The 24,271-nt window shown below is 41.5% G+C and overlaps 1 protein-coding gene across 4 annotated transcripts in view; it reads right to left on the reverse strand.

Moving 5' to 3' along the window:
* znf462 (zinc finger protein 462) overlaps positions 1 to 24,271 on the reverse strand; it is a 52,430-nt gene that overhangs the window by 13,266 nt on the left and 14,893 nt on the right. For 3 of the 4 annotated variants that reach the window (XM_084386386.1, XM_084386387.1, XM_084386388.1), the window contains exons 2-5: positions 11,945 to 12,201; positions 6,436 to 11,789; positions 5,093 to 5,230; positions 1,218 to 1,561 (exon numbers count right to left, since the gene is read on the reverse strand). In XM_084386386.1, coding sequence (XP_084242512.1) covers positions 1,218 to 1,561; positions 5,093 to 5,230; positions 6,436 to 11,789; positions 11,945 to 12,170 — 6,062 coding nt within the window. In that variant the 5' untranslated portion in view covers positions 12,171 to 12,201. The remainder of the gene's footprint in view (positions 1 to 1,217; positions 1,562 to 5,092; positions 5,231 to 6,435; positions 11,790 to 11,944; positions 12,202 to 24,271) is intronic. The other variant, XM_084386389.1, reaches the window with a different exon arrangement.

Here is a 24,271-nt window from a genome sequence, read left to right on the forward strand (position 1 = left end):
AACATCCATGTCCCAAACACACAATTATAATGATGTTCTCATGATAATTATGTAGCCGATCTGACAGACTTGCTCTGCACATTAACTGTATTTTCCTTTTTTGAAGTGATTCCAATCATATTTCAAGCAGTTCAAACCCATCATGGTTTTGAGTGTTTGGCTAAACCATCTGTTTTTGTGTGCAGATCTCAGAGCCTAGGCTGCCTACAGAGACGCGCTTTTTTGACAGCCTGCTTATGGGGGGGGGGGGGGGGGGGCAGCTATCGGATCGTTAGAAAAGATTAGATGAATTTGAACATTTATTTTTGGGCCTGAAATCGCTGATACCACCTTTAATATATCGGACAAATTGTCTTATTCGGCCGATAATGATAACATTAAAAATGATCATATCTCGGCCGATGCCCATATGGTGGCCGATATATCGTGCATCACTAGTTTACATGCATTTTCACATAGAATTACTGTAATAATACATTAGCACTCACAAGTCATTAACAACAAAACCCTGGGAAGATTCGGGACGTGTGAACGATTCCACAAGGGAAAAAAACACTAATGATAAGGATTCACTTCAGTACGACGGAGAAACCGACTAGTGTTTCAGAACAAAACGTACAATTACATCCAATAAAGAATGAAAACAAACAGCAAAATCAACCTAAATATGTGTTATATCTATATTTGATCTCAGTTTTACTTCAATTAAGTTTTAGTTTACATGCATTTTCACATAGAATAACTGTAAAGCGCTCACAGGTGTGCTGGTCATTAACAACTAACTCCCTGGGAAGATTCGGGACGTCTAAACGATTCCACAAGGAAAAGAAAAACACTAATGATAACTAGTGAAAGAAACGTCTCTCTTCAGAAGATCCCTGCTTTAGCGCTGAGACTCTGACAAAACAGCCGTCTCCAACAGGGATCTTGGGAATCAGTGTTTTTTATCCCGGTTCCCGTGTGGCACATGAATGCGGCACTTTCTGGGTCACGGAACATCCAGTCAAGACGGATTTACTCCAGGGAACCAAACAAAGGTCCTGCGCTTCAGACGAGACTAACTGCTCTGTCAGAGCATCTCACAGGAAGTAAATGAGGAGACGAATCTGCATTCTTACGAACGTTTTCCCTCGGGATTCTATTTATCTTTAGTGCTATTTTAGTGCTTTAAACCCCAAACGGTGATGTGCAGGACCTGTGATGAGACTCGGACTCACTTGTGTCTGAAGGGCGAGGCGAAGTGGCAGAACTGGCAGCTGTATTTGTGGCTTCTGTTGACGAGTGCGACGGCCGAGTGGCTCCTCTCGTGCGAGCGAAGGCCCTGCATGGACATGAACATGCGGTTGCACATCCCACACGGATGACCGGGAAGAGCACGAGGCTTTTCCGGCTCCGGCGGGCCCACGATCGGCCCCGTTTCCACCGGCTCCTCGGTCTCCATGGCGACTGAAGTCTCCGAAGGGTCAGGGGTCGCCGCATCCACATCCTCCACCTCGCCGTTGGTTATTCCGGGAACGGGAATGGGATTGGGAACGGGAACATGCGTCTCTGCTGCTTCCTGCTGTCAGAGGAAAGTACTGAAATTAGTCATCCAGTCATATTAAATGAACTCCTGTCTGCTCACCTTCAGGCTGCATTTATTTAATCAAAACTAGATGTATTATGAAATTGTGAAATATTACAATTCAAAATTGTTTTCTTTGTGAATCTATAGTAAACTGTCATTTATTCCTGAGATTTTCAGCATCATTACTCCAGTCTTCAGTCACATGATCCTTCAGAAATCATTCTAATATGATGCAGGAAACATTTATGATTATTATCAATGTGGAAAACACTTCATGTGGAAACTGTGATACACCAATTGAAAAGTTTGGGGTCAGTAAGATTTATTAAAAAATAATTATTATTGTATTCAGCAAGGACCCATTAAATTGATCAAAAGTGACAGTAAAGACATTTATGTTACAAAAGATTTCTATTAAACGGGTTTTTTTAAAAAGTTTTTCTAAAAAATCATGAAAATAAGAAACATATTAAGCAACAAAAACCAAACCAGCATATTAAAATGATTTTAGAATGAACTTTATCCAGGGCTTGACGTTGACTTTTTTGCTCTCCAGCCACTGTGGAAAGTGTTTTTCCAAAGTTACAAGCCACTCAGCATTTCACTGGCCACAATTCTGACATCGATACCATGGGGAACATTTAGATGTTTTTAATATTATCTCATAATTTGGCAGCAGGTTTATTAGGCTGCTGTCGCTTTAAGACCTGACGCACGGATCCAATATACTGTTACACGAGCGTTTTCTTCCTCAACTGTTTACTTTGACTTAATCCGTATGTGAATACTCGCCAAAACTGGCATTTTGACATTATGTTGTGTGTATTTGACTGTTTATGCACAATAAGCAGCAAAAAATAACTCAGTTTAGTACTGAGAGGCATTTTTATGCATGCGCACTTTAGGTGCAAGTGTCAAAAATCTGCGAGAATGAGTAACATTATCACACACCGAGATTCAAGCCCTGTAAAAAATGTTTTATATTTCTGACAACCCTACATCGTACTTAGTTTATTATTTCAGATGCCTTTTAATTAATGACTACAATAAAAAAAAGTATATATTATATTTAAAATTCAACACGCAAAAGTGGCTGGTGACTGAGTTACACGCAACTAATGAAATACACACGCATTTGGAGGGTGTTAATGTCAAGACATGAGTCTGACTATATATATAAATATATATATATATATATTTCTTCATTGTGTAGTGAAATAAACCTGTTTTTGACATGCTTAAGGTTTGTGACATTTGATAATCATGATAAATACATTTGACAGTCTGGTATGATATTTCTCTCAGGGCTGAAGCACAGATGATCGTGTTTGATTGCGGCCATTAAAGCTCTCTGAGTCTTCCTGCACTATCAGGACATCCCTCTTTCTTAATTTAGAAACGGCCAAGAGGTTCCTGTGTGTTTCTGAGACATCTGCTGCTTTACAGCCCACAGCAAATTCAGCATCTCAGAGAGAGAGAGAGAGAGAGAGAGAGAGAGAGAGAGAGAGAACTGACCCTGCACTTCAGATGCACCTCTGCACCGTCAGCCAATCAGAGCCAAACACATTGAGAGACAGAGAACTAGATTTGTCAGTGCAAACTAGACGACCGGTTTGACCTTTTAATTCCACCATCATGAACCAGAAGTGATAACTGATTTTTAACAACCCATAGTTGAGTCAATATTTTGATTGCTGACTGATATTTTTTAAAACATAAAGATTAAAAATGCACAAAAAAAACAATGTGCATGATAATAACTAGAGTGACATATAGCCAATGTGACATACGGCATATTACTAACTAAAACATTTAAAGTCACATGAAATGGTTATTTTTTTTATAGAACATTGCTGTTTATTCTAAATTATGTATTATTATGGGTTTAAATTCATGTTCCTGGTAATCTTGAATCAGAATAAGTTCCTTTTGCAGCATCTCTTCTCTGATGATGTGGGCGGGGCAACCTGTCACTCAAATGAGATCCACCAATAGCAAACCACAACCATCCAATCATCCAATCAATTCCCCACGGACACAATCAAGCCCCGCCCACATTTGTTCTTGTTCCAGAAGTGTTTCACTCGGATATATGGAACAATAGAGAAGAAAAGACGAGCGCAACTTCCCTTTCATGACGAGTTTAAACACAGCATACCATAACAAATGAGAAAAAAAGAGTACATAGTTCACTAGCATTCCAGTATTTTCTACATAGTAGCCCAGTGTTTCCCAAACTGGGGTTCAAATTGATGAAAAGCTATTCATTAAATCATAAAAATGCTCAATTAAAATGATACAATTTTAAAATTCTCCTCAGAGTAGCTGTTCTGAGTCTGTGAGCGTGTGTGTGAGCATGTGTGTGAGTGTGTGTGTGTGTGTGTGTGTGTGTGAGCGTGAGTGCTGCCCCCTAGTGTCCGGTGTGATTCGGCCCTATCCTGGCCTCTGTCTGCTGATCCTCACTGGGATCCCATTCAAATCCTCCCTGCCAGCGTCCTGGCACTCTCAGTGGAACACTAACACTAAGACGCTTACACGCCACTCTCCACGCCACACCGTCAAGCCCACCTAACTGGCTTTCTCTTCAGAGACGAAGGGTTGCGTTGCCAGTCTCAGGATTCTGCTGCGATAAAGAGACTGGACTTGGCCGTGTGTAAATGTGAAAGTCCTCATTAAGAAATCCATCACACTCACACACATTCTTGTATATATTTATACTCCAACCACAAATGCAACTGCATTATCTGATTGCAATTAAAGTAATAAAAAAGATTAAGATTATTTTGCATCCTATGAATTCACAAGCTCACAAGACTTTTGAAATTTCATTTGTGACAGTGCATTTTCAAATCCACTAGTGAAGTCAAAGGTTGAAACACACTTTGCATTCACATAAATGTTAACCGAATATCTTTTAAATAGGCATGTTAACTACCCTATCTAGAGAGCATTTTAAGGCATCACAGATGTGCTTCCAACACAAAGGCGGTTCCAAAAGGTGGATAGCAACATTATTGCCCTCAAAAAACCTTATTTAGTCCAAGGCACATTCAGAAAAGAGCTTTAGAAAAAGAAGAAAATCTTTCATTCTCTACATGCAAAAATGTGTAACTCAAGGCCACAAGATTTAATTACAGGATCAACTTTACGACACGTTCAAGGCTTTCTTCATGAATGCCCAGACGATGAAATAAAACACACTTGAGTTTAAGCAGAAGTCATTTTCCGTGTTTCTTCTGCAACACTCAAGGATTTGCCTTTATTTGTCTATTTCATTGAATGTGCAGCTGAATTGTAGCAGTTTAACAGTGCAAACAAAGAGAAAAAGACCCTTAAGCGGAAGGTCCAAACGGCCTGTGAATGCAGTTGGGAAGACGCTGAAGCCACCTCAGGTAAAAGACTGAATATAGACATTGTGCTGGAGTCTAATAAGACTGAAAATGTAAACAGATGGAAAGTTGAAAATAAAACAGGCTTTAGAACTAATGCAGCTGTTTAAAGCTATCTGATAGATGGTGCTCGTACCTTCACGTGCCCCTCCTTGGCCTCGCCGTACTGCACATGCTTTCTCAGGTGGTTGCAGATGGCCCGAAGGGTGGGGTGGACCTCCACGCAGAAGTTGCACCTGTAGCCGACGGGAGTCTTATCAGGTGTGCTCTCCACCTATAAAGAGAGACAATGACAACAAACTTTACTGATGCAATCTAGTTATTTGAACCACTTGCATCTATACTTAAGCTGTAGTGATGCTGCATGCTTGCAGAGTCTAGTTTTGTTGCATTGTGCTTGTTTGCAAACTCGATTTTAAAGGGGACATTTCATGAAAATCTGACTTTTTCCGTGTTTAAGTGCTATAATCGGATCCCCAGTGCATCTACCAACCCAGAAAACGTGAAACTCAGTAACTTTGTTTTGGTAAGCCTTTCTCTGTGATACATACATTTATATTACCATAAGACACAATGGGCCCTATTCTTGCACCCAGCGTAATTGACTTTGTGCACCGACGCATGTATCATTCCTATTTTGCACCCGCGCACAGCGGACTTTTCCCTCCACAGACGCACGCCGGTAAATTAGGGAATGAACTTGCGCTCCCGGGGGCGGTGCAGCAAAAAGAGGAGGCATGTTCCGGCGCAAACGTTCCCTGCTGCTATTCTGCAGTTTCAGAAAACAATTCCACCACTGACCAGGAGAAACCTCGTCTAAAGTCAGTGACGCGTTGCGCATGTTATTCATATGCTGTTTTAAGGGCGTATGCTTGGCCATAATGTAGCGTGTGCACAACACACATACACTTTGCTTCTCTCATCTACACACAGAAGCAGCAGTTTTCATTTTTGCAAATCATACATTATTACAAGGAAAAATATTAACACATGAGGGAAATCATTGTTGTGTCCATGAAGATGTGAAAAAATAGGCATAAATCTAGTTTACACATTTACCCAAATTATCATACGCCTGTTTAACCGAAGCTAATTTGGGTGTGTTTCTCCATCCCCAATGTCACTTCTCTGTGTTTCACGGCCCTGGCGAGAACATCGGTCTCCTCGGCTGTGAACCGCTCCTGGCAAATCCGCCGTTATAATAGCAAACCGCCATGGAACAAGCGCGCCTGCTCTTAAAGGGAATGTGAGATGTCGCTCTGATTGGTTTATTTCACGTTACGCCCAAACCACACCTGAGTAATGAAGCTACTTCAGACCAACCCATTTTAGATTTGCGTCGGGATCCGCCCACAAAGTTACTTGCGTTTCGCGTTTGATACTTGCGTTTCAGATCGTTAAAATAGGGCCCCATAAATTTATATTACATCTTGTGAAAAGGGGCATAATATGTCACCTTTAACACATTACGAGGCTCACCTTATTCTCTGGTTTGGCTTCTGGTGGCTCTGTCGTCCTCTGCTTGCTTTGAAGCTGTTTTCTTCGTTCCAGCCTCATGGCTCTCTTCTGGAAACCCTCATTGTGGTTCATCAGATGGACGCCGAGTTCTGGAAGGGTCAAGAACTTGATTTCACAGTGGGTGCACTGGTAGAGCTCCGTCCCATCTTCTGCAGGGCTTGGGATGGTGACGAAATCCCACTTGAGTTCCTTGCTGTGGCAGTCGTTGTAATGCATCACCAGTAGCTCTTCCGCGCTGAATGAGAGCTTGAAGCATTTCAGACATTTGAAGGGAAGCCAGTCCACGTCACCTTCAGGCTCAATCTCATCCTTAACTTCAACTATTTCCAACTCCTCCGTGGATGGAGGTTTCTCTGCTTCCTGGGAATAGATCACAGTGAAGTAACGGCCCAGTTTGCTGGAAGGCTGCTTTTTGGGAAAGACTCCGGGGTGGCGCTTTATGTAATGAGAAACGATACTCTTCCTGCTGAAAGCCTGGAAGGAGCAGAGCGAACATTTTCTTCGGTCCACCGCGAGCCTCAGCTCCTCGCTCATCGCTGGAGCCTCTGCTTCAGATGCCAAGGGCACCATCACCTTGTTCGGTTTCTCACTCACCGTCTTGGATGCTGCCAGGCAATGCGTGTAGTAAGCATCGATGTCGTGGCGTTTCTGGTAGTGTGCGGCGAGGCCTTTGCGGATGGGGTTGGTGTAGGCGCAGAGTGCACATTTAAAGACGTTGTTCTTTCCCTCAGGCTGCGCTCTGACATTGTTATGCTTGATACGGTAGTGGCGAGCGATACCCTTCCGGGTGGAGCAGAAGTATTTGCACAGCTGACAATTAAACACAGTGTTATTGTCACTCTTTGCGACTTCGGAAAGTGTGATGTCGAAGTCACACATCTCTGAGACTTCGGTCACCCTGTTGCTACTGCATTCAGCAACCGAATCGTCTCTTCTAGCCGGCGACTGCATGGCGGTTCCTTTGAACATATCTGCAGCCGGTTGGTTATGATATTTCTCATAGTGTATCTTGAGTTTCTCTAAAGTGCCGTGTGTATAAGGGCACATCTTGCAGCGGTACGCACCATAGCCCTGCCTCTGTGTTTTAGATCGCTCATCGCCCTCGCTAGTTAACTCGTGTACGTGCTCGACATCATCAGCAAAGTCCTCAGCCGTGACTTTGATGGAAGGATGTCGTTTCTGGTAGTGTGTGAGAACTCCGTGGATGCGAGAGTTCACGTACGGACAGTGTCTGCACTTGTAAACTGAGCTAGGGTTGATGTCTGCTTCCTGAGCAAAGTCAGCAGCTTTCACTTTCATGCCCGGGTGTTTCTTGCCATAGTGGGTTAGAAGCCCATGAAGACTGTTGTACTCGGACAAGCACACGGTGCACTGGTAAGGATTGTTTGAGATAGATGAGGTGGCAGACAGAGAGAGATTAGATTGGCGCTCATGAGTTGGGCGAATGACTTCAACTGCAGTCTCTTCCTGCTGGTGAGTATTGAACGGACTAGACGTCGAAACGTGTCCTTTGGCCAGAAGCTTATCAGGTGCTTGGTTCCCCTTGATAATGTCGATGAGGACAGACTCATCACCTTTGATGGCCCAAGGGTGCACCACTTGGTAATGGTTAGTGATGTCCCAGATGGAGCACGCCTCAAAGGCACAATCTCTGCATTGGTAATGCTTCGTTTCAGAGTTCCCCCCCTGTCTGCTCGTGGAAGTATCAGGACCAGCCCACAGCTTGCTGGCCATGTAAGTGTAGTCAACATTGTGCTCAGGGTGGCGTCTTTGGTAATGCATGAGCAGCCCGCTTGGTTCAGCGTGGGAATATATGCACCACTCACAGTGATAACCAGCCTCCAACACACCATCCTGATAAGCCCAGTGTAAGATCGTCATGGCCGTGGCCTTCACAGTAGGATGATCCTTCTTCAAATGCTTCTTCAAGGCGTACACGTAAGGAGACGTGTACACACAGTGTCTACACTTCAAAGATCGCAACGACCTGGATTTGTCTGCTTCAGTAGCTACAGTTGCAGTGGACGTGGAACTTCCCGCATGGATCATCTGCGCTCTTTCTCTCTGACTCCGGACCACAGCTGTATGTCTACGAACGAGGTCGGCGTTGGCTTTCACGTCCCTGTGCTTCTTCTGGTAGTGAATCAACACTCCCTTCACAGTGCGGTTCCCATAGTCGCAGTGCTGGCAGAAGAACAGCATTTCAGGTTCCCCTTTGTCGGATGCTCCTTTAGTGTTGGAGTTACCTGACCCTTCAATCCCGTTGTTGTTGAATTGCTTTAGAAACTGTTTAGGCGGTGCGATCTGTAACTCGTCCATGAGTTTCAGCAGTCCTGGGGTTGGGGGTGCCTGCTTTATGTACTTTGCCGTCACCTTAATCTCTGGATGCCGCTTTTGATAGTGGACCAGAACGCCCACTACAGAGCGGTTGTTGTAGACACAGTGTTTGCAATAATAAACATCTTCATCCAGAGCCACAGGTAGGATGGCGTTCGAAGACTTGGGGGTGCTGGTTAGGCTGTAGGTTGAATTGCTCGACAACTGTGCTCGGTCAACAGATATGACCCGCATTGTCTTCTGTATTCGGAAGTACGAGGCCTTTTGCTCGGGGTGTTTTTTCTGATAATGGACCAGTACTGAGTGCATGTTGGGACTTGAGAAAGAACAGACATCACAGTCATACACCACCACATTACCACCCAGACCTTCTCGAATAACTTCAGCCTCTGTGTTTGCTTCTGGCGTTTTGCAGATGCTTTTGAGAGCCGGACTGGATGATGATCTGGACCCAGACGAGGTGGAGCTTAAACTCTTCGGCCCAGAATTCAAGATTTCTCTTAGTGTTTGGGACTCAGAAGCACTCTTCTGAGGCTGATCGACCATGTAGCTGGAAAAAATCATGGCATTGTTGATCTTCACTGAAGGGTGCATTCTTTGATAATGGGGCATCAGACTCCGCACATTTGGACTTGTGTAGGAACAGAAACGGCACATATACACCAGATCTGGCTGGTTAAAGTTCAAGACGTTGCTTGCTTCTGGATGGTGCGTCATATAGTGCTGGTGCAGATCATTAAAGTTGTTGTATTCGATGAAGCACTCGAGACAACGGAAGACTGCGCTCTGATCCTCTGGGTCCAGGATGTATCTGAAGCTAAACTTGATGTAAGGGTGCATCCTCTGGTAGTGTGTGCTGACACTGCGAGCGGACTTGTTTTGGTACTCACAATGTTTGCAGTAGAACAGGTTCCCGGGTACCTCAGTGTATTCAACATTGTCCTGATAAGTCTCCCTGCCATCTTGACTGCTTTGATCTTGGGCATCTTTAGATTCCAAAGAGGCACTATAATTATCTTCATCATCAGAAATGGTTAATTGAACAGGAATGTTTCTTGATCCGAGTTTGGACTGCAGACTGCGCTTTCTTTTCCCAACGCCACGCTCTGTCTGAAGACCTCCAGAATTCCTAACATGCTGAGTGTTGAATGTGTAGTGCTGACTTTGAGCATCAGAGGTTTCTCTCTCTCTGCTTGCTTCTACATCGACGTGATTACCATTCTCCTCCACGTCATCATCCATCTCCTCAAGGTTAATCACATCCTCGTGCTGTTGGCTTTGACTAATCTTGCTCTGGAGATTATTTGCAATTTCATCAATCCTTGTCCGTTTTTTGACAGGAGAGAGATCCAAGGGCAAATCGTTGATGGACTTTCTTGCTGTCTTCCCAATAAGGTGCTTCTTGGTTGAAAATCCAAGGATTGATGTTTGAGTTTTCTGGACAAAGCTTGAGGAGCTGTAGGACTCGGACTCAGAATCTTGCTGCTCATTGGACAAACCCTCTTGACCAGTAACTTGTGTTCCATCACAGTACGAGTGTTTGTGTTGCTGGTGGACACGTAGACCTTTCAGTGTGATGGTGGAGAAGTTACACAGTGAGCACCGATGAGGACCCTGCTGTTCCTCGCCTGCATTGGATTTTTTCCCGTTGATTTTTGAGCTGCTGTTTCCTCCATTCACAGGCTCAGAGCGTTCACCTTGACCATCTAGACCTTCACTGGTTAAGTCCATGGAGTCCCATTCGGAAGACCCACCATGACATTGTTTGTGCGTGTCAAGCTTGAGTGGGTTGGTGCAAAGAAAGGGGCACTTGTCACATTTATACACAGTAGCTTTGCCAGATAAGTGTATGTTCTCTATGTGACGAGAAATACTACGCCGGTGCATGGTCAAGAAGGAGCAGAAAGGGCACTGGAACCTGTTCATGTGTCTTTTGAATGGAACTCCTTTCGTTTCTAGCAGGTCATTATCCTCTTCTGACAGAAGCAGCTTAGTAGAATCCTCAGCTGGCTCCGTGTGATGGGGATCCTCCAAGTCACCGAGTTCATCATCTGAACTGCTTCTGGAATCATTCAGAATGCTGGCATCTAGATCCATGCCAGACCTAGACATATCTGACATGGTGAAAGTCGATCTCTCTGACAGTATGGAAGATCCTGTGCTGTTAGGTATTTTTGCTGTGAGCTGTGAGTAGTGAAAACTTGATATCCCTGAAGTGGACTTGAGCGATGCATTGCCAGAGGATCCTTTGATTGACGAGGCATTTGTGGAGGAACCTTCATTGCTCGGTAGATCGTTCAGGTTTAAATTGGAGGTTGGAGTGCTTCTCCTAGATGAAGCCGAATCAGACTTGCTGGATCCTGCACTTCCGTCATGCATTTTGGGCTGTTGCAATGATACCATAATCTTCACCATGTTACGGTGTTTCTTCATCATGTGATCGGCTAACTGCTGCCTTTGCAAAGTCTGAAAGCCACACCACTCACAGTTAAAGCTTCCTTTTGACTGGGGTTTGATCATAGATTCCAAAACACGACGTTCTACATTCCCTGGTGACTCTTCACTCTGTTCTTCGACGGAGGAGGCTTCAGAGTCTAAATCCAGAACTTCTGCTTCGACAGGAGCTGAGTGGCCTGCTGGACCTTCTTTGTGATGCACTTTCTGGTGTTTCAGAATCCGTGCTCTGTGTGGGGATTTATAAGTGCAATACTGGCAGGAAAAGACAGTTCCTACACCATCATAAGTAGTAGCGCTGCAGCTGGCCTGCTTGGAAGTTTTGAAGGATCTCTCATCGCTTGCTTCACCATGGACCTTCCTGGTGTGTTCACTGAGAAGAGAGCTGGATCTGAAGTACCGCACACAGAACTTGCACTGAAAAAATGAAGTTGAAGTTTTGCTTGATGGCTTTGCTGAATGGTTGTGTTTAGCTTGCTTTGAACCGGAGGAGTGCCCAAGGTCTTTGTTAAAGGAGTGGATGCCTGAAACATGAACAGAGAAATAAAAACGTTGAGCGCTTCAATTTCACACAAATTAGGATGCCAGAAAGACTGTTCTGATGTAGTTTCTTTACTTCTAGAAGACTGCACTCATCATCTATTTCTATTTCACGTCGCAAAAAGAAATGTTGATATACCTGCGTCCTTTTTCAAGGAGTCATAATCGTGATTGGTCAAGTCTTCCTCGTCCTCTGTTTGGCTGTGGGAGTTCATTGAGTTTGACCTGGACCGTCTGGGAGACTCCTCACCTTCTCCCACTTCTGTGGGCTGTAGGAAGGCCGTGTGGACGTCTTGTATGTGCACCTTGAGCTCATCGTTCGTCTCTGCACGGAAATCACAGCCATCGCACTGCAGCACTTCCATCGCTTAGGACTCCCTGGAAAATCAGGGAAACCTGTTTAGAGACAGAAAGAGAGAAAGGGGTAAGAGCTTAAACTTGGAAAGGACATTTTATACCATTGTATTTCAGAGAAAAGAGATGAATACAGGATACAACAGAAGAATCTATCTTTTTTTGGAGAGTGGTCAGTCTGCTCCAAGAACAATAGCTGAGGAGGGATTATGGGCTGATTTGTTCCATTTTTTATTACCCAGGGATAAGCCTCAGCTGGAGCATACCAGTGGGCCTTGGTATTTACATCAGCATGTTCCATCAGATTGCATCAAGCCCTTCTGAAATAAGATTGAGTGAATCCGCAGAGGGATGAGGAATGCTCAGGGCTTCAGAGATGCAGTGCAAACACAAAGGATTATGGGGCGGGCTGTCACTTGGAGGTGGCATTATCATGTCCCATGACCTAAGAGCACCCGGCAACTGTGCCAATCAATGAGCTGAAACAAAGTATGATTCAGTCCCTGATCAATACTTTTTCATTAATTCGCACACCGCTGCCAAATTCAGCACATACACATGCTGTCCATGCACAAATCTCTGTTGTGTTTGGGGAAAATTGCAATATTTCATCAGACTGCAGTGAACATTTTCATAAGCCAATAAAATATTTTCACGAAAATCTACAAGCTGAGCCAGAAATTACAGAGTATGTTAGTAACACTGACCTCATGTAAACCTTATGTTCCAAAAAAAAAATTAATAATAATAATATATATATATATATATAAAACCACAACCGCTGCAAAGCGTTATGGTTTTCTTTACAATACTAAGCATGTCTTCCAGTAAAAGACCATGAACAGATACAGCGAACATGTTTTTCTTTCATCACGGGTCATTCTCAATGTGATCCGTGTGTGGCAAGGACATGAGTGTTAGCATGAATTCAACAACAGCAATGCATTTTAGCCGCCGTACAGCACTGTACCAGCTCTGCATATCTGAGAGCAATCAACAAAGACCAGAGTGATTCTTCAGCCTTGGCTGGCTCACACATTCTCTGGGTGATTTCTGCAAGAAAAGGCCTCAATGTCAGGGCCAGAATTATATGGGTTTAGTGCAATGCTACACATTAGAGGAGGTCTTGAATGCTGTAAAAGCAAACAAAAATAGATTCTACTTGGTTCTTAGTCGCTCCTAAAGTTACAAGGGCCATTTTCACTGGGAAGTGAGGACGAGATGAGATAAAATCAGTGAGGTAACTCTGCATTCACAAAGGGACCAAAATACTGTCGAGGACATGATTTGCAATTGTTCTTGAAATAAGACACACAAAAGCATGATCTACAGTTATCATACAACATATGTGTCTTAAAGATGACGCGAAATCAAATTCCACTATTTACTATTTCATTTCACTGTTCTTATTTTGCACAAATATCAGTGCATGCAATTCCGAAGCAACAAAAATTATTGTTTATGTCAAAAGGTAATATGTTATTACAATATTGCTGTCTTTCTTCAGATGTCACCAATGCATGTGGGTGGGTAAAAATAATGTGTCAAGAGTACAAAAACTGGTTAAATATATACCAAAAAGGTTAAATGAGGTTCTATATAGAACTCTAGGGTTCTTGACTCAATTTTAAAGAACCTTTTATGCCAAAAAGCTTCAGTGGGATTCTATATACAACTCTAGGGTTCTAGACTCAATTTGAAAGAACCTTTAATCCCAAAAGGTTCAATGGGGTTCTATATAGAACTCTAGGGTTCTTGACTCAATTGTAAAGAACCTTTATGCCAAAAAGGTTCAATGGGGTTCTATATAGAACTTTAGGGTTCTTGACTCAATTTTAAAGAACCTTTTATACCAAAAGCTTCAATGGGGTTCTATAACTCTAGGGTTCTGGACTCAATTTTAAAGAACCTTTTATCCCAAAGGTTTCACTGAGGTTCTATATAGAATTATAGGGTTCTTGACTCAATTTTAAAGTACGCTTTATGCCAAAAAGGTTCAATGTGGTTCTATATAGAACTCTAGGGTTCTTGACTCAATTTTAAAGAACCTTTATTCCAAAAAGGTTCTATATAAGGAGAAACGTCTTAAATGACTGCATAATACTTTCATCTTTAACAGGTTTTTTCAACTGTTTCTATTGATAAAGTATGTTTATGAGCTGTTTAAATCATAAAATTTACTTGAAATTAAAATAAAATTGAAGCTTAATCCATAAAATGACCCCATGATGGGAAAAAGTTTGATCTATGAAGCGCTTGATGGAACCCTTTAAGATTCTACAGAGTGTAGACTTTACCATCAGAAGAGAAAACAGGTTTCATGACTGAATGGTTGGAATTCCTGCAGGATGAGACGAGAATAAAGACATCCGAGCCCTCACACCTACATCTTATCACCTGTGGCCTCAAACCGTAAAAGCAGACACTGGTTTCAACCTTCATTCTGAACAACACTGCCAGTGTGTCCCAGGGCAGGTTCGCCCATTGTCTCTCGAGGTCGAGTTTCAGCTCCGCCCGGATCTGTTCCGGCACTCCAGAGGAACTCAGAACAAAAGTTACATCCATATCTGGACAAACCCAGGTAGAGGAGAAAACACAAACGCGAAATTATGAGTCATAAACGACACAAATTGCACCTAGCAGCCTGTCTGGCGGATCCTAATGGGGTGAAATCTGTGAAGCTTTCATGTGCTTCTGACAGCCACTGAGCGACACAGATGCTTTGAGCTTCAAGGGCAGCCATTTTAAGAGCAGCAATGTGTGCTGAGGTGTTCAGGCAGAGCGTAACATGGACTCGCAGATCTGATCCTCTCGCTGCCACTGGAGAGCAGCTGACAGAAATATATCTAGCAGATGTAACGCACCCAAAACCTTCAAGCTCAGCAGAACTGCAGGAAGAAAAACCCTTCTCCCGTGCCAGCCTGAGCTCAGCTCGTCACATTTGCAACATCTTGGGATTTAAAACGTTGTCAAAATGATTCCAGTTCACATTGATACGTGGAAGCGACAAAAAACTCTGCATTATGAATTTTAAAGGCCAGACAAGTCATTTGGTGAGGTCAAAAGACACGCCTGCGCACATATATATTCAAACGCGCATATCTATACACTGAACGTGATACGCACGTCTGCATTTTCACAGGCTTGCGTTTTTGAAGTTTACGCGGACATGATCACGTTTTTCACAATTATTCAACGCTTGCACCTTGTAACCTGTTTCACGGTTTGCGTTCTCGATCACCAAACACTGTTGCTATGCAAATGAACGGCCAGAACACAGTAAAAGTTTCTGTTTTCTGTGAGAACGGTGTCGTGTTAGCGGCCCCTGAGTTAATTACTAATGATCGTTGCGACGGAAGTGAATCAATCAAAACTAACTTAATAACTTTATCCTAGATCTGCTGTAAAGCCAAAACAATCTCAGTTACTGTAATCTCCTATTATCACTGTAAAGCTGCTTTGAAACAATCTATATTGTTAAAGCGCTGTATAAATGAAGGTGACTTGACTTGACTTTAAAAAAGACATTGCATTTTACATCCGGCACACAAAACTGATTTGCAGGAGGCGTGCGACTGGAGAACGCTGAAGACAAGAGTACAAAAACTCGTATTAATATGGAAAAGATGCCTTTTATTGCTTGCCGTGGCGTCACGTAACATTTGGTTAGGACACAGTGTTAGACAAAAAGGTTCAATGGGGTTCTATATACAACTCTAGGGTTCTAGACTCAATTTTAAAGAACCTATGTTATGCAAATGAACGGCCAGAACACAGTAAAAGTTTCTGTTTTCTGTTAGAACGGTGTCGTGTTAGCGGCCGCTAAGTTAATTACTAATGATCGTTGCGACGGAAGTGAATCAATCAAAACTAACTTAATAACTTTATTCTAGATCTGCTGTAAAGCCTAAACAATCTCAGTTACTGTAATCTCCTATTATCACTGTAAAGCTGCTTTGAAACAATCTATATTGTTAAAGCGCTGTATAAATGAAGGTGACTTGACTTGACTTTAAAAAAGACATTGCATTTTACATCCGGCACACAAAACTGATTTGCAGTAGGCGTGCGACTGGAGAACGCTGAAGACAAGAGTAAAAAAACTCGTATTAATATGGAAAAGATGCCTTTTATTGCTTGCCGTGGCGTCACGTAACATTTGGTTAGGACACAGTGTTAGACAAAAAGGTTCAATAAGGTTCTATATAGAATTCTAGGGTTCTAGACTCAATTTTAAAGAATTTTTTATGCCAAAAAGCTTCAATGGGGTTCTATATACAACTCTAGGGTTCTAGACTCAATTTTAAAGAATCTTTTATGCCAAAAAGCTTCAATGGGGTTCTATATACAACTCTAGGGTTCTAGACTCAATTTTAAAGAATTTTTTATGCCAAAAAGCTTCAATGGGGTTCTATATACAACTCTAGGGTTCTAGACTCAATTTTAAAGAATCTTTTATGCCAAAAAGTTTCATTGGGGTTCTATATACAACTCTAGGGTTCTAGACTCAATTTTAAAGAATCTTTTATGCCAAAAAGCTTCAATGGGGTTCTATATACAACTCTAGGGTTCTAGACTCAATTTTAAAGAATCTTTTATGCCAAAAAGTTTCATTGGGGTTCTATATACAACTCTAGGGTTCTAGACTCAATTTTAAAGAACCAATGTTATGCAAATGAACGGCCAGAACACAGTAAAAGTTTCTGTTTTCTGTTAGAACGGTGTCGTGTTAGCGGCCGCTAAGTTAATTACTAATGATCGTTGCGACGGAAGTGAATCAATCAAAACTAACTTAATAACTTTATTCTAGATCTGCTGTAAAGCCTAAACAATCTCTGTTACTGTAATCTGCTATTATCACTGTAAAGCTGCTGTAAAACAATCTATATTGTTAAAGCGCTATATAAATGAAGATGACTTGACTTGACTTTGCATTTTACATCCGGCACCCAAAACTGATTTGCAGTAGGCGTGCGACTGGAGAACGCTGAAGACAGAAACACTTGTTTTAACCTGTTAACCGTCAAGATACTTCTCTTTATAATCATAGATCTGAACTTAAATAGTTGTGGTTCATGAACGCTCTGGAATAGAAACCTACGGCTGGTCTTTTTAAAGAGACACTCAGCAGATTATTTCAGAAGTGAAAGCGCTTACAGAAGTTACAGAAGTTTACTGTAAAGCAAATTACATTTGATTCATACAGAACAATTTGGCCTCTAGAATCGCTAGAAAATCTTGTTCCAAATTTGAGGTTAATATCACAAAAATTGAGCCGCTTCAAAACAGTTTCCACATGATGAATTGTGAGTATTTAAGCTTTCGATTGAGACCTAATGTATGATGATTACTCAAATATGTGATGGAGATATACTGGTTAAAATGGTTATGTATATCTTTTGATTGTGCAAACATCTCCAAGATGCTACAACAACCTCTCTGCAAACTCCTAGAAATAATTCACTGACATTCTCGGGACAAACCAATTATTGGTTTTATTCAGTTATAAAAGTTCTTACTTTTCAGCAGTTTCTAAAACCTTGCAGGTCATTTGTTCCAAGAAACCCTGGAGAAGTTTCCCACTCGCACACTAAAGCAAAAGATGTAAATAACCGTCTTAAATGTGAAGCATCTCATGTGCCTGTGCCAAGCGTCAAGAATTGAACCCATGATCTTGGTGTTGCAAGCTCCACCAGTTTTCACATGTCGACGCTCCATTGCGCTGCTTTTCCATCGGTTTTCCATGCAAACACACACTAGACGGATGTCTTTGACTCTTGCGCGTTTATCTTTTGCAGCGTCTCACACTTGACAAAAGACGTTCAAGTTAAAAGAAGGGCAACACTTTATTTCGATAGTCCACTTCAGGCATTCTACTTTGCAACTACATGTCAACTTATTAAACTAACCTGAACCCTAACAGTTACTTGTAGTTAGTAGAATGACTAAAAGAAGTTAAACTTTTAAAAACACATCTTTTTCCCACTCACTGTACAGACTACGATCAATAAGTCACGGAAACTGATGTTTTTTCTATTATTTTAACTCATGCAACCAATTTCAATGTTATTAGGATATGCAAGATTCAACAGCCCAATTTGGTTGAACTTAATTTAATGCAGCAACTGACCTTAAAATCAAGTTTTAATGTTGTTTATATGTCTATGTGGTGTTTTTAACAAACCTTGAGTAAATTCATAATTCTCATTGGCTCATTTGCATATTCATAGAACGGCGTATACTAAATGAGGCAAGGGTGTCGAGTTACATTCAAGATATTTTAAGGCATGAGTATTTTGCAAGGAAAAAATGCTTAAATAAGTAATTTTGGTGATCAAAGATGAGTTTTAAGGGATAAAATGATTGACTACAGGTGGACTTTAAGTTAAGTTGCATCAGGTGGATATTTCTGCATCTTGCATTTCTCACTGCAAAAAAACACGTTCTGTGTGAACCACACACACAGGACAGAGATAGAAGGACTCTCATGTCCTCAAAACAAGCTTAGAGGAACTAAAGCTTCACAAGGGGGACTAAAAATGCAAAGCATGCTTGAACTTCCCTCTTTCAGAGCTCAGAAAACATCTGCAGCCCTGCGGTGAGAACCAAGACCTGGGAAAACCTTTTAACATGGGGAAAACCCGGGAGCGAACGACCCGGACACCTTCAAGACCTTTCTATCCCAATGCAAACGTCCGACTCCACGGAGTCCAAAGTCTACAGTCGTTTGTTAATCACCAACGCAGCTGCCCCCTCCCCCCCCCCCCCCTCCCCCTCTCAAAGAATTAATCTTAACATTAGGCTTAATCTTAATGATCCAACATTAAGCTGATTAGAAGTACAGGGGTTTTGTCCTTAACCGTCGGTCCACCATCTCACACAACAGAGAGAGAGAGAGAGAGAGAGAGAGAGAGAGAGAGAGAGAGAGAGAGAGAGAGAGGTAGAGAGAGATAGAGAGAGAGAGAGAGAGGTAGAGAGAGATAGAGAGAGAGAGAGAGAGAGAGAGAGAGAGAGAGAGAGGTAGAGAGAGAGAGAGAGAGAGAGAGAGAGAGAGAGAGAGAGAGAGAGAGAGAGAGGTAGAGAGAGATAGAGAGAGAGAGAGAGAGGTAGAGAGAGATAGAGAGAGAGAGAGAGAGAGAGAGAGAGAGAGAGAGAGGTAGAGAGAGAGAGAGAGAGAGAGAGAGAGAGAGAGAGAGAGAGAGAGAGGTAGAGAGAGAGATCTCGTTCATTACTCTGTTTCACCAGAAACATCTACTCAGCTCATGGATGAATAATGATGCACTGATTGAGCAAGTTAACTGATGGCTGACAAACATGTTAAAACCAAACCAGAATCTAGTATTAATATTAAACTGGATTATTACAAATAGATATAGTTGCAAATGATGTAGCCGCTTGAGGACTGTTAATTTAGTGTGAGCTTCACTGAAGTGTCATCTTATGTTCCCCAGTGGACAAGTTTGGAATAATTCATATTTTTAAATATTTCTGAAAGAGTCTCTTCTGCAGTTATTTGCTCAGAATACAGTAAAAATTGTGAAATATTATTCCTGTGTAAATCATCTGTTCTCTATGTGAATATACAGTAAAGTGTAATGTATTCCTGTGATCAAAGCTGAATTTTCAGCATCATTACTCCAGTCTTCAGTGTCACATGATCCTTCACAAATCACTCTAATATGATGATATGATGCTCAAGAAACATTTATGATTATCAGTGTTGAAAACTTCATATTTTTGTGGAAATTGTGATACATTTTATTTTTCAGGATTCTTAGATGAATAGAAAGTTCAAATGAACAGCATTTATTTGGAAAAATAATATTTTTTGACATTATTAAAGTCTTTACTGTCACTTCTGATCAATTGAATGCGTTCTTGAGGAATACATTTCTTATTTTTATTTTTTATATTTCTTATCCTAAACCTTTGAATGGTAATGTAGCACAATTCCCACAAAAATATGAACTGTTTCCAACACTGATAATCATAAATGTTTCTTGATCATCAAATCCTCATATTAGAGTGATGTGTGAAGGATCATGTGACACTGAAGACTGGAGTAATGATGCTGAACATCAGCTTTGATCACAGGAATAAATTACACTTTACTGTATATTCACATAGAAAACAGATGATTTCTGTTTCTGAGCAGATACTTCTGTGTCAGTCGGGATATTGGAGACATCATTTGAGTTTTCCTTCATAGGGTTAGTGAGTATCAACTCCGTCACCGACACGTTTCTGGTCTTTCCACAGTCTGGAGACTGAGGAGCTGAAGATCAGGTTCTCAGACGGGTGGAACGGGATCTTCAGCGTGTGGTTTGGACGCATCTCAGCGGGTTATATAAGGTTATGGAACACATTATGTAAAACACACGACAGATTTCTGCCACATGAACGTCACAGGAAGAGTCACTAGAGATGTCTACGGTTCTGGTGCTTCAATACCAGGTTGATCCTGAAACAAAACTTAAGAGGAGGAGCAGAAAACCAATTTGGTTTGTATTTATCTTTATAAATAAAGAAGCATATTAGCAAACCAACAATCTGTCGTTTGTGACACCATTTATCATCAGAAAACTTAAAGTCTGCCTGTAGTCAATAATTGTATCCCTTAAAACTCATCTTTAATCACCAAAATTACCAATTTAAACGTTTTTCCTCGAAAAATGCCTTTAAATATCTTGAATGTGACTCGACACCCTCGCCTCATTAAGTATGCGCGGTTCTATGAATATGCAAATGAGCCCCGCCTCCACTCACTCACTCAGCTCAGAGATCCACTGGTTGACGATCACACGTTGATCTGATTGGTTACAAGGTAGTTTGTGACGTCAGAAACACCAGCGATTTCAAAGCGTGTGTTTGAGACTGTCTTTGGTTCACTGCAGTTTTAAGGAGGAAATACTCAGCAATGGTGTCGACTTATGAACTTACACATGGATTGTACACTAAATAGACACATAAACAACATTAAAAGCTGGATTTTCTCCACGGGGGGACTTTAAAGCAGATTATTGCAGAACTGAAAGCACTTCGAGAAATGAAAGTGTGGGGAAAAACCGTAAACTCTAGGGTTCTTGACTCACTTTTTAAAGAACACTTTAAGCCAAAAAGGTTTTATAAGGAGAAACGTCTTAAACGATTGCAATGACGGAAGGTTCTGTGAGCTCGTTTCTTCTAAGATCACGGTTCTGCTCCACTAATGTCACATGCTGACCAGTTTCCTGAAGAAGACTTCCTGAAGCATGCTTTGAGAGTTATTTCTGGTTGAATTGGGAACGGTGCCCTTAAGGTTACGCAAGCGACCAAAATAACCCTGGACTGAGGGTTTGAACAAACCCACCAGCACTCTTGAGTCTGATGGTGTCACACAAAGCTTGAGATCATGAGAGGCCAGAGAAGAAGAGGAAACTCAGCCAGACATTCAGTTTCATACGTGCCGAGCAAAAACACACACATCTCAAACACATGTTCTCCATTACAGCAGGAGAAGCCGAGCTCTGCAAACCTCTAGTTCCTCAAAGCGCTCGGTCATGCGGCGTCTGGCGAATGGGGAAGTCTCAGATGATTCTCATGATAAAGCTCAGTTTGCACTGAAGATCTGGCCGATGAGATCAGAGAGCGAACACACACTAGTTCCTGTTCTCACTGGACTTTCCTGATAAACTGGATTGAGAAAATGCCAGCGAGTGACACGTTACTGACACGTTACTGGTCTCTCCAACCGTTTCAGTAACAGGTCTAAAAAGAGTCTTTCATTTATATTTATCATGTATATCAACACACTCTCTTCAGTATGAAAGCTTCTCTCAAAGGTGGCATTCCTAATATCAATTAGAATAATTGCAAATTATGTAAATAACGATTGCAAGTGCATTTATAGTCGAGAACAATAAGCGTAAAAACAATATAGTCGACATTCGTGTTTGGATGCATCGCAAATATAGATTATCTTTAATCATTTTACCCCTTAAAACTCATCAAAATGACATATTTAAGCGTTTTTCCTCGAAAAATGAATGTAACTCGACACCCTCGCCTCATTTAGTATGCGTGGTTCTATGAATATGCAAATGAGCCCCGCCTCCACTCACTCACTCAGCTCAGAGATCCACTGGTTGACGATCACACGTTGATCTGATTGGTTACAAGGTAGTTTGTGACGTCAGAAACACCAGCGATTTCTTTGGTTCACTGCAGTTTTAAGGAGGAAATACTCAGCAATGGCATCGACTTATGAACTTACACATGCTTTGTATACTAAAAGCACCACACAGACACATAAAAGCTTCACATAACGTTGACTATGTCCCAACGTTCATATCAACAGATGTGAGATCTTCTGGACTGATGTGCTCATAATCTTCTTCCTCCATCCAAATCATTGGCTTTTATGTTTCAGAGCAAATCCCTTCCAGGAAGCATATGGCAGCAGAAATAGGTCAGCCATTAACAAACCTACATGAAGCTTCTGAGACGCATCCAACACAAGCCGTTCCCAAGAGCAGATTTAAGACCCGCTAACCTCTTCTGCAAAAAACACCAGTGTTATTCTCGTTCTCAACCGGCCATGAAGAACAGAAGGAGAGTGACAACCGAGCTCTCCCTGCGCTTCCCCCGAGACACACTATCCCTTAGAAAACACACAGTAACAGTAGACTGACATACAAGCAATATCACACGAGCAAGACGATCCAGAAAACAGCTTTTATACAAAGTTGATACTGAGAGTGACTTATGTTTTAGACATATTACAGTTTGTCTCGATTCTGAACCAATCAGTGATTTTGAATCATCTCTGAATGAATCACTGTTGTTGAACAAGTCAGATTCAATGAGACACTCAATGACAGCCCACTGATTTTTTGTCCTGAATGACTCGTTCATAAATGACAGTCACTTGTTTCTTTTCTGAAAGAATCCATTTTGAACAAATCGTTCAAATAAATGATTCAATAACTCATCCATAAAGATTCAATGACTCATTCTGAATGAATCAGAGTGAGTCAATGAATCTAAATGATTCAATGACTCGTTCCGAAAGAATCAGGCTGCGTCCAAAAGCGCATACTCTCAATTCAATTCAATCAAAATCAAATCAGAATTTTGCAGAGAACTTTTTTGCTTATTCTGTTTTTATATAGCCTCAGTTTTAAACAAATCGTTTGAATGATTCAATGAATCATTCATAAAGACTGTCACTTGTTTCCTTCCTGAGTGATTCAATGACTCACTCATGATGACAGCCACTTGTTTCGTATCTCAATGAATCAGTGTTTTTGAACAAATTGACTCAATGAATGATTCAGTGATTCAGTTGCTTAATTCCTAAATGAATCAGTGTTTTGAACGAATCGGTTGACTGGATGATTCAGTGAGTCACTCACTTGCACACACCGTAACAATGGTAAAGATGCACACAAAATAGACAACATGAAATGCCACATGTACGCAACTCGCTAAAATGATATGCTCTAGTATAAAAATATAATCTCTATGCCCTAAAACAAATGTTTTTATGAAGACTTTAATAGTCTTGTAAGTCTAAGTAAGACCTGTACTAACTTTAATACTGAAGCATTTAAAAAGATAGTTGCAACTTAAAGCGCTCGACAGAACTCTTACTTCTCTAACCAAGAAGATCAAGAACCGAGAGAAGAACCGAAAACATCATCAAATCTCCAAGTATTATTTTCAGAGAACAGAAAAGTGTTTTGTTCTTACACAACTTTTCCACCAGCATTAATAATTCCACATATTGTCCATGCATTTCATCAATGATCTATCTAATGATCAGATTAAGGTGATGAATATTTCTAAAAATGGAAGAACTTTCCAAGTTCAATGATCAAAATATCAATGAAATCCCATCTATGGATTTAAAAAAGGGAACAATAATTTGTTGTGGGTTCCATATACTATTATAATAATGAATAATTATGATGATGTCTTGCAGGTCAATAAATATTAATTCAGCAAAGGCCAGGAGTGTTCCCAGAGAGCCTCATATGTCACGAGCGTAGGAACACACTGATGTTCATCTGTGGTCGAGGAGTCTCATCGCTCCACTGCTCCTGACTGAATTATCTCCCGCATCAGCGCTAGC

Source organism: Rutilus rutilus (assembly GCF_951802725.1).
Source record: "Rutilus rutilus genome assembly, chromosome: 18".
Taxonomy (NCBI): domain Eukaryota; kingdom Metazoa; phylum Chordata; class Actinopteri; order Cypriniformes; family Leuciscidae; genus Rutilus; species Rutilus rutilus.